This window comes from Notolepis coatsorum (genome assembly GCF_963971535.1).
Source record: "Notolepis coatsorum genome assembly, chromosome: 9".
NCBI lineage: Eukaryota > Metazoa > Chordata > Actinopteri > Aulopiformes > Paralepididae > Notolepis > Notolepis coatsorum.
The window spans coordinates 11,370,160-11,381,930 of NC_140173.1; the positions used below are offsets into that span (position 1 = coordinate 11,370,160).

Here is an 11,771-nt window from a genome sequence, read left to right on the forward strand (position 1 = left end):
ACTTTGTGACCGGAAGTCGAACCAACAATGATTGTGGTTGCAGGTGAGTGCTCTCACCACTAGGCTAAGCCTAGTTTCAACGGTTATGGTTAGTTTAGGTAATGCTCCGCGACGCTGGTTGAACCGTAGCTAGGTAGCCAGCAGGCTAAATGCTCCGCGACGCTGGTTGAACCGTAGCTAGGTAGCCAGCAGGCTAAATGCTCCGCGACGCTGGTTGAAGTGGAGCTAGGTAGCCAGCAGGCTAAATGCTCCGCGACGCTGGTTGAAGTGGAGCTAGGTAGCCAGCAGGCTAAATGCTCCGCGACGCTGGTTGAACTGCCTGGGCCGGTCTGTCTGTCGAAGACCGAGGGAACCGTATCAGGCTTCAGCTGATTAGTGGTCTTCTGGACAAACCTCCCACCATCAACAACATAATCCGAGGCAATGAAGTGTTCGCTGCAGATCTTCATTCCCTGTCCAACAGGCTGATCGCGCCGCTTGAGTGCAGCCAGCCAACATGGCAACAACATTGTTTTTTTCACTGGTAGTTTGTGGAAATGAACCAACTTTCCTCTCTTTCACGCGGTAAAATTTGTTTGAACAGCCGGGAGCAATACAAAAAGAACCACCGCGGTCCCGTTGTTTGGTAGTCAACGTTGCATTTACTGACTGACCTTCAAGACACTCCATGTTTACTAGGCAGCCAACCAGCAGTGTAAACCAGGAGCCAGACCAAACCAACACTGTGACGTCACCATCTAAAATGGCGGCGCCCATGGAGAAAACAGGGAAATTACATTTGAGTTTTCAGACAAATGAGCAGGATTTCACATTTGATTATATGACCCTGTCTTACCCAAGGTACACAACAAACAAACTAGGCTCATATTGTTCAATGCTTCATCTCCCCTTTAAAGTAACAGTGTGGTTAAGCCCAATGGTACCGTGGTTGAGATTTATTTCAAGTCATAAATGGATCAATACAGTCTGTTTAATTCATGTTGCGTTTATTTTTCAAATGTAGCCAAGAGTAAAGACTAGAGCCATATGAAATCCCTTTTATTATTTTCCAAATTCCATTAGATTTTTTCCCAAATTTAGTTTTTTCTGTTTTTAATATTTCAGAATTCTGTATTTAGCTTTTTACGCTCATTTTAACTTCAGAAATAGTGTCTAATAAGTGGGAATGAATAATGTCCACAATTTAATAAGATATAACAGTCAATTTAATATTTTTAAAAGCTGCAACTCAGAAATACAGTTCAATTTGACACTATCTTTCAAATAATATTGTGACAAAATAAAAATGCACACAAAATAAAAGTACACATTTCAAGTGTAAACAATAGATGCAGCTAGCTACTACTGACATCACAATGTCAGTAGCCTAGCCCTAGCTATTAGGGCTGCAACTAATGACTAATTTGGTAGTCGACTAATCTGCCGATTATCTTTTCGATTAGTCGGCTAATCGAAAACCAATGTAAACAATTTTTTTTTTTTTTTTTTATTACCTATCTTTGTGAAAGTGGCTTCTCAGCTCTGGTCCAGCTGAAGACGGAGCAGAGGAACAGATTGGACATTGAGCACGACTTCAGAGTTGCTTGTCTACCATCACCCCAGACTTTGAGACTCTTGTCAGGACCAAACAACAACATCATAACATGATGATCCCATAGCAAATTTAAATAATGACTCATGAAACATTTGAATTTGGATCTTTAAGCCACTTTAAATGAAAATGTATTTAAAGAACAATACAGCAATCACTCATAACAAGATAAATAAATTAAATAATACAAATTAAAGTGGAAGTGTACTTTAAATAACTTTTGTTTGCTGTGTGTGAGAGGAGTCCTTGTGTGTGTGTATGTGTGTGTGTCTTACTCTGATCGCTGTGTGAGTGAGAGGAGTGTGTGTACTGTGTAATTTGTGTGTGTCTTACTCTGATCGCTGTGTGAGTGAGAGGTGTGTACTGTGTAATTTGTGTATGTGTGTGTGTCTTACTCTGATCGCTGTGTGTGAGTGAGAGGAGTGTGAATGTGTGTGTGTCTTACTCTGATCGCTGTGTGAGAGAGAGGAGTGTGAATGTGTGTGTGTCTTACTCTGATCGCTGTGTGTGAGTGAGAGGAGTGTGTATGTGTGTGTGTCTTACTCTGATCGCTGTGTGTGAGTGAGAGGAGTGTGTATGTGTGTGTCTTACTCTGATCGCTGTGTGTGAGTGAGAGGAGTGCGTGTGTAATGTATTGTGTGTCTAGTCTGATCATCATCTCCTGCAGGGGAACAATGTTTTCAATGTCCAAAATTTGCTATGGGATCATCATGTTATGATGTTGTCTGGAACCCTGAGAAGCCACTCTCACAAAGATAGGTAGCGCACACAAAAAAAATAAAAAAATTAAATAAAGTTTTTTTTTTTTTTTTTTTTTTTTTTTAAATGACTAATCGACGCAACAATTTCTCGTCAACGATTTTTTATAATCGACGTCGTCGATTATGTCGACTAATCGTTGCAGCCCTACTAGCTATATCTATTATATATTTTTTTTTTTTATTGGTCTTTTTCCCCCTCCATTTTCCTCCGATTTTCTCCCATCCCAATGTTAGTCGTATGCCAATTCCCAGTCCCTTCCTGGTCGCTGCGCTTTACCCCCCACAGTCAGATCATTTGGGAGAGTGGAGGCTACCACATGCTTCCTCCGACACACGTCCAGCCAATCACCGCTTCTTTTCACCTGGCAGCGCGGATTCTCATTGAGAGGGCGTAGCGTGTGGGAGGACCACACTATCCCCCTCACGTCCAATCCGCGCTTAGCAGGCGCCCCGACCGAACTGTAGGAGTCGCTGTTTACAACGACCCGGACCCACCCCGCCAGCTTCTCCCACCCTCTGATACAGCCAATTGTATCAGTGCAGACGGCCAGCCAAGCTGGTGACAACCCCGGAGCTGTGAGCTGGATTCGAACAGGCGAACCAAGCTCACAGCTCCGGGGCTGGTGACGAACGCAATCTCCGCTCGACCACCTAACCGCCCCCTATATCTATTATATTGTGATGAAATATAGTAATGCATAATTTAGGCACCTTTTAGTTTATTTCGTTTATAAAGGACAGTGTGTACTGACAATCATTTGCATTAAACAAATAGATTGCTGCACCAGATTTAGCAAGAAGCTATCATTTCCATCTATAGTCCTATGTACTCTAACGTTACATAGCTATTTAATCACAATAGTGTCAGTGATTAGCCTCGCCCTCTAGCTGTATCGATCACCAGGGATCATCGTTAGAGAGCTGGTGTGTTTTGGGAAGCAAATAATTTTTTTCGTGTTCCTGACATGGCTTTTGGAGAGTGATCTTCCGCACGCGTTTTTGCGGGTCCAGTCCACGGTACGTTGACAGATTTAGCAAAACACCTTATCGCCAGAGGCATAAAAGTCATTAGGATACTGCTCTGCTCTGAATTTAGGACTTGGTGCGCAATTTCTTAGCTTCTTGACGACGTTAACATCGAAGCAGCCAGACGCCTGGACACTGCTGCGTGTTGTGTGTAACACGCTGTAGCGTCCCCGGTCATGTTTGCTTTGCACCAAACGTTCCATCTCCCGAAAACGGAATTTCAGTCCAGATTAGGCCAAATTCTGCAATATTCCACGTTTTACAGTTTATTCCATTTTTATTGGTCAATTCCGCGATTCCGTCCGCGATTCCGTGAACGTGGATTTCATATGGCTCTAGTAAAGACCCTAACCCTATCAAAACGGCAGTCAAAGTGTATATTTTTAGCACTACGTTTGTTTACCAATGATTTTAAGTGTTATTAGCTAAATATGATCTCCGCTCATTGCATCGGAAACCATATGATTTAGACGTGAGGAAATGACGACGTCATGAAATCGTTGTAGTCCTAAGAAAGAGGAGACCCAGGGCTTTCGATGGACGTTTAAATTGGCTGACGTGGGAAAAAATATATTGATGTTATTTTCATGATTTATATCTCACAGGTCGAACAAACCTGAACGTTATTGCCATAAAATATAACGTATATTGTTTCTTTACCTTTCTGTGAACGTCTACAAAAAAAAGTGTCACAATCTGTTGAAAAATGGCGGAGTAGGGTGGCCGGGTAGCGCAGCGGACTAAGCGTTTGTCTACCACCGCAGAGACAGTGGGATCGAATCCAGCTGCGGTACCTCCGGCTTGGTCGGCCGTCCATACTGACACAATAGGCAGTGGCAGTGGGAAAGCCGCTGGGGTGGGTCCTGGTCGTTGTAAACAGCGACTCCTACAGTTCGGTCGGGGCGCCTGCACAGCGAGGAAAGGATCTGGAGGAGGTAGTGTGACCTTCCACACGTTACACTCCCCCAGTGAGAGTCCGCGCTGCCAGGTGAAAAGAAGTGGTGGGCTGGGTACACATGTGTCGGAGGAAGCACGTGATAGTCTCCGCCCTCCCAGACCGACGGTAGGGGGTAGAGTGCGCAACGACCAGGAAGGGGATTGGGAATTGGCATAACGACTAACATTGGGAGGGGAGAAAAACGGAAAAAGGAGGGGGGAAAAGATAATAAATAAAAATAAATGGCGGAGCTATGGACATTATACAAAAGTAACTGTACTTACAGTAGATTTCATTCACGGTCTTGTGAATGATGTATGACTTGGCCATAATAAGGTAATTTATAGGCCTTATATTCATATTTCAAATTGCATGTGTCCGGACGGCAAAATTCAGTACTGTATCTACAAAACCCCTGTAAATCATATGCCCTTTATTCATTTGCTTATATATATTATTTTTTTCAATCTTCCATTTACTTGGGTATGTACTTTTATGCAAATTTTCTGAAAATATGGCTAGGGCTTAAGAGGTTAGGGTTGGAGGCATCAGAAAAAGTATGTTTAGGTCGTCTTGAGATAAAGGCACCTGCGAGCGCCCCGCATTTGTTTTCTCAAAGCGTTTAATTTTTTAAGATAAATTTTTTAGCGTTTATCGCTTTATTTCTACCGGGCAGTCCAGTAGAGAGACAGAGGAGGAATGGGAGACAGAGTGGGGGGAAGACATTCGGCAAATAACGACGGGTTCGGGAGTCGAACCCGGGTCGGCCGTGCCGCGGCTGAGCGCGCGATGTGGTTCGCCACTGGGGCGCCTCTCAAAACGTTTTAAAATATTTTTTAATATGTAATATATGTACTTATTTGTCATATGTACATTGTAATATTTTCTTTTTTTTAAATTCGTTGATATATTACTTGGCTATAACATAACGTACAATATGTACCTTTTTCCTGTGGTCGATACTTTCTTTACATATTTTAAGCGAGATCGGCTGGTGTGAGAGTGCGAGAAAATGACTACCTGTGTTTATTGAACTCGTCCTGTCGATCTTTTTTTCTAAGGACAGGTGGTTTTAATTGTCGTCTTTTCATGGTCAAATGTGATGTCTTGGAACTTGGGTGTTTCTCTTTCAGACTGTCGATGATGCACACGTTTGGCCATTCTATTTAATAGATAGTTGATAGTCTTTATGATTTTATATGTTCTCTCTCCAACTCAAACCATAACATCAATCATTTTCCAGCGTCCAGTTTCCCTCCGCTCTGCAATCCGCTCTTGCTTTTTTCTTTCTTCCTGTCCTTTCTTCCTGTCCATTCAACCAATCAGCCGACGACCTTTGTGAAGCTGTTCATTATGTCCAGAGGGTGAAACAATCCTCAACATTTAGATGAAGTATATAAAGTGTTTTAAGAAGCCCGTCTGATTTGGTTGTCATCTCAGTCAATCTGAAAAGCACTTGTCTTTTTGAGATGTTGGAAAGTAGAAAATTATTCACGTTTTCTACCAAGTACTGAAAAACAAAGAGTTCAATGTTTCGTTTAATTTCTTTCTCCAGAGAAATTGTGAAATTCCCATTGACTTCCTCTTACTAGCATTGCTAACAAACGCTCGCTTCCACCGTCTCAAAAACGTGTGGATGGAGTGACTCCTGGTGCACATGGGGTTAAGTAGTTGGTGTGAACATGACCCTCATGTATCCTAACCCCTCCTTCCTCCCTGCTTCACGTAACCTCTCTCGCCCTCTTCCTTCCTCTCTCTCTTCCTCCCCTGCCTAACAGAGGACTCCCAGAAAGGTGAGGTGTCTTTTTCCCCCCATGTCTCCTCTATATTCCGTCCTTTCTCTCCTCCCGTCTCTATCTCCTCCCGTCCTCCCCTCTTTCTCTCCTCCCTTCTCTATCTCCTCCCGTCCTTCGTCATTTCTCTCCTCCCGTCTCTATCTCCTCCCGTCCTTCCCTCTTTCTCTCCTCCCGTCTCTATCTCCTCCCGTCCTTCCCTCTTTCTCTCCTCCCTTCTCTATCTCCTCCCGTCCTTCGTCCTTTCTCTCCTCCCTTTATCTCCTCCCATCCTTCCCTCTTTCTCCTCCCTTTTCTATCTCCTCCCATCCTTCCCTCTCTCTCCTCCCTTCTCTATCTCCTCCCATCCTTCCCTCTTTCTCTCCTCCCTTTTCTATCTCCTCCCATCCTTCCCTCTTTCTCTCCTCCCTTTTCTATCTCCTCCCATCCTTCCCTCTTTCTCTCCTCCCTTCTCTATCTCCTCCCATCCTTCTCTCTTTCTCTCCTCCCCTCTCTCTCTCCGCTGCCTGCCTCGCGGCCTCCTGTCTAAAGCTGTTGCTTCCTCCTCCCCGCTGTCTCTCCAGGTCTTAACCCGACTGTGGGAGTTCGCCAGGAGGCACGGGGCCTGGCCTGCCTTTCTCCCTCCTTCACTTAAACCAGGAGGAGCTCCCAGACTCCCGGCCCCGCCCCCTCCCGACAACAACCGCAAGAAGACTAACTAGCTCCTCCCTCCCCAGCCGGTCGGTCGGTCGGCTGGCTGACCGGCCAGCTGACGGGCTACAGCCAAACCGCTAGACTCTGGCTGTAGAGGTCTGTGTCTCCACTGCTGCGTGGTTTCCGGGCTGCTGGCTTCTTTTTCAGTGTTGCGTTCTCAGCCCAGCGGAGCCGGGTCCCGCCCCGGGGGATAGTGCGTACGGTTCCCTCGGCTCAGAGGTGGGCAGACACCCTCCACACTCCTCTGAATGTAAAGCAGGCACGCCGAGCTCGACTCTGGACCACCGGAGCTCCCCCGAACGGTCGTTAAAGCATCTTTATATACATATATATGTATATATATGTACACTTGATTTTGTCGATGATGGATGTGCTCTCTGGGTCCGTTGGGTTACTAGGATGTGAGTCGTTTGTTATTGGTGCGCAAGTTGTTTGAGTTGTTTCTGTGATGTGGTAATCATTTTGTGTTTTTCCTTTTTGTTCTAAACTGTAGGAATGAATGTCTTTGGTCGGCATGTTGGAGATTCTCCTTTTTCTATCTTTTACACTTTAATCTTTATTTATTTATCACAACCTTCTTTCTTTCAGTTCTCTTGTCCTTTAAGTTCACTCACACTCACGGAGGTGAAGATGGGTATGTTTCACTGGTTCTCACGCCACAATCCTCTCCTCTCTCCACCCTTCCTCCTCCTCTCTGTCCTCCCCCTCTCCTCTCTCCACCCTTCCTCCTCCTCTCCGTCCTCCCCCTCTCCTCTCTCCACCCTTCCTCCTCCTCTCTGTCCTCCCCCTCTCCTCTCCTCTCTCCACCCTTCCTCCTCCTCTCTGTCCTCCCCCTCTCCTCCTCTCTGTCCTCCCCCTCTCCTCTCCTCTCTCCACCCTTCCTCCTCTCTGTCCTCCCCCTCTCCTCCTCTCTGTCCTCCCCCTCTCCTCTCCTGCAGGTGTTGAAGCCTCTAACTGAGCAGTATATGGAAGACAGCGTCAGACAGACGGTAGTTAACTCGATCAGAGCCAGCCTGATGGAACAGGCGTCGCAGAAACGCTCCAAGTTAAAAAGACAATGACCCCCCCCCCCCCCCCCCCCCCCCCCCGCTCGTCTCCACTCATCTGCTCGCTAAATCATACAACTGTGGAACCGTTTCAAAACCAAAGTTGACCCCTTTCCCCCCGGAATGCCCGATGAATGGTGCTCCGTTTCTCCCCCGCCCTCACTCTCGACTGCTGTAGTGGGACCCCCCCGCTGGCTGCTCTGCTCAATGTTGCCCCCCGGTGGTCAGGAGGGCAAACTGCAGGTTGCTCTGCGGCGTCGAGATCAGAGTTGCCAGTGTTTTACCAAAATAGGACCCGAGGGAGTGTCTGCTCCTCTGATGTGCCATTTTGTGATCGATGCGTCTGCAGAGGCAGCCATTAAATCACTGACGGAGACGCGTAGACCTTCATGTTGTTGTAAAGTGTGAAGGGCGGTTTCTACAGAAGTGTCTTGACATCCAGTGGTGAGCTGACTGCACTCACTTTAGGCTTCATCAGTAATTCAGGGATATAATCTGACGCAGCTCTTGAATAGCTGTATAATAATAATAATAATAATAATAATAATAATAATGATGCAAACTGAAACTCGTCTCTCTCCTTGGTTTTACTTGTCGTCTCTTGTCTGAACCTCCCCCTCACCGTATTGGCCAGATGCACCAGAGTTGGTCTCAATTTACTTTTCACTTCAGCTGATAATCAATAATGTCTGGTGTTTTTTGTTTTGTTTTTTTAAAGGGGAATGCCACCAATTTGAAGTATTTTACAAATGTTCCTCCTGTAAATCGGGACAATTCAGTCAGTATTTGTGAACACTCGCCACTCTCTCCTGAAGAGGGAACCCTTCAATCAGTGATGTCAAACCCGGGGCTGCTCCCTGGACGATGAGCGACGCTCTGACTTTACGAGGCCATGACATGTTTGTGTGAAGCTCTTGAGCAAATGATGTTTTGAACTATGGTTAAGACCGTGTAGCAATGCCAGAATAATAAACTTGGAGTCAAAGAACTCAGACATTTTATGGCCTCGTAAAGTCTGCTCTGTCTCTGATGTCTAGCTTCAGGAGAGAGAGTGGCACATGTTCACACGTACTGCACTGTCCTAGGGGCGCAGGAAGTACATTAATTATTAAAAATAGGTGGCATTCCACTCATAAACTACAGGGGGCGCCATTGAATCAAGTATTTCTAATCTTGGGTGCTTTATATGTAAATTAATTGAATGTAAAACATACAGCATTGTCCTTTTTTTAATGAAAAACAAGTTTCCTGACTTTTTAAAGTGTGATGCCATTTCACAACCTCACACACGAGCTTAGCTCGGCTACTTGCTGCCAGGGGCCCGAGTGTTGTGGGGATGCTGGGTTCGTTCACCAGGCGAGCTGTAAACTGACATGGACGGGGGAAGGATGGATCGCAGGTAGATCATTAGCTTTGTCTTCTGAACGACTAGGAGGAATATGCACCGTTCTGCCACCTGTGTCATCTTTAAGTCTGGGCCACGGGGATTCTCTCCAGAAAGGACCTCTTTTTAATGCGACTGTAAACCTGAGGACTGTAGGAAGCCTGGAGCCTCTCAGCTCATTAGTTGTCTTGTTTTCTTTTAGAACCAATATGCTTTCATCTAGCCTTGGGTGTCTAGTGATGGACCTACCAGTGTTGGCCCTCTGCATGGTGTTAAGAGCTGCTGTACTGTACTATAGTGTTAAACTAGCAGGACCTTCAGGGCCCAGGCCTTTCTAGTCATGTAGCCAGAGGGACGGTAGCATTAAGCTAGCTCGGACCTTCAGGGCCCAGGCCTTTCTAGTCATGTAGCCAGAGGGACAGTAGCATTAAGCTAGCTAGGACCTTCAGGGCCCAGGCCTTTCTATTGTCTTCTATTCCACTGCTTTCCCAGAAAACAAAGCATCTTTAGCACTCTGACAATGTACGCAAAAAAAGATTAGGTTACCTTAAGGACACCCAGCTTGGAGGTATTCCAAATGGTGGTTGTGTTTCCATAGGGGTCATGTTATTTGATATAACTGGTACTTTGCTTTTCTGGAAAGGGCCAGTTTAGCAGATGAGAAAAGGGTAGTTGTGGGCTGAGATTAGTTCCCCCCCCCCCCCCCCCTTAAGAGTAGGTTTGAACCTGTCCCGAAGGCTGTAAACACCCATACGTAGACTTTAGTGGAACATCTTGCACATGCTCCCTCCTCCCTCACATCAGAGGGGAAGGCTCGACCGGAGGAGCAGCTCCTTCTCATCTAACGCATCATACTTCCAAGGAAGTCAGGAAAGGGATCTTGAGGAATCACTGGAAGAGGACTGTTGAGATTCAGAAAGTCTTTGATGCTGTACAATGCTGGGTTTCCCCCAAGAAAACCTTTTTAGGCAATAAGGTCATCTTTGCTCAGTCGTGAGTTGAAGAGAAACCTACTCCATTTTTGTGACTTGCGTAGGATTTTCTTCCAGAGTAGCAAAACTCGGGGTGTTCATTCAAGATGGCATTATCAGTTGTATCTAAGCTCTATTGTACCAATTCCATCCACAACTGTCTCGCCTCAAAAGCAGTCTTGTAAAGTCTCATTTTATATGTATATATTACAAATAGAGCATGTATATTACATCAGATATTTAAATAAACTTTGTATACATTTTATAGTTGACAGAGCTGTTTTTCTTTTGATTGACCTGAATTGTCTTTTTGTTTAGAACATGTCGTGCTATGATTTTCATTTAGTTCTCTACTTTCAAGTTGGAAGTTAAGACGCACAAGTCTAAACGTTAAATTCCATCTTAGGACAGAACTTTTCTGGAATGTGATGAGTGGTTTGGAGACTTTCTCTTGTCTGCCTTTTAAAAGCTATTTCCTTTTAATTTATTTTTCAATAAAAACAAGTGTTTACCTTTTATTGATTAAGAATAAATCATCTACTCGTTTCATCCGGCTCCTGTCATTAAGTTATTGATCTGCCACGTGGCGGTATTCTCCATTGTTGTTTGGTGCCGGAGCTGAGGCAACAAGTGATCTACTGCTAGACTTGGACCGTTATTCTAATATTTGATTTGATTTGATCTTTATTTATCTCGAACAACCATAAACACACAAACTTTAAATAACAAATAACTAAAAATAAATCAAATATATCTTCCTAGACATGGAAGCAATTGTCAACATAGCTCAAGACAAATGGTTTTGTTTGAGAAGGGACAAAGAAGCCAAGGTCTGGTCCTGCCCCTTCTTTACAATATATTAATATGTAATAAGTTATTAATATAAAAAATAATATACCTATCCACTACAGCAAAAGATAAATAAATAATTACAAAAATACTAGTTCACGTTATTTTCAAGCTCCTCTAACTTATACTTGTCCAAGAATTCCTGTTTATATCTTCATTTAAACAGTTCAATAAGTACTTGTTTTTATTGCTACATCAAGGCCATTCCAAATGGATACCCCACAAACTGAGATGCACTTGCTTTTGAGAGTAGTACGGACAATAGGTTGTTTTAAATTCAATTCCCCTCTTAGATTATAACCCCCATCTCTGCCCATGAAAATGTTTTGTATGTTGCCTGGGACTATATTTTGTGTTACTTTAAACACGAATTGCGCAGTTTTGAATTTAACCAAATCTTAAAATTTCAGAGTTTGACTTTTAACAAATAAACAATTGGTATGATCTCTATAACCAGCATGATGTACAATCCTTATAGCTCTTTTTTGCAGTGTGCATATCTTTTGTAGGTTGGTTTTCTATGTATTTCCCCAAACTTCAACACAATATGACAGGTAGGGTACAATGAGTGCAATACAGAGTGTACAGTAATTTCTGATTTCTTAAGATGTATTTAGTTTTACCCAGAATTCCCAAGCTTCTCGCAACTTTTTAGCATAGATATTTTGTGTGGTTTCCAGCAGAGTTTGGTCTATTAAGACACCCAAAACTTTATTTCAT

General features: G+C 44.2%; 1 protein-coding gene across 2 annotated transcripts in view; it reads left to right on the forward strand.

Annotated features, from left to right (window-relative positions):
* Positions 1-10,748, forward strand: part of LOC311233952 (atlastin-2-like) — a gene marked incomplete at its 5' end in the record, with an annotated part of 74,450 nt that extends 63,702 nt beyond the window's left edge. For both annotated transcript variants that reach the window (XM_084321013.1, XM_084321014.1), the window contains one exon: positions 7,740-10,748. In XM_084321013.1, the coding sequence (XP_084177139.1) occupies positions 7,740-7,862 (123 nt within the window). In that variant the 3' untranslated portion in view covers positions 7,863-10,748. The remainder of the gene's footprint in view (positions 1-7,739) is intronic.
* Between the last annotated feature and the right edge of the window lie 1,023 nt (positions 10,749-11,771).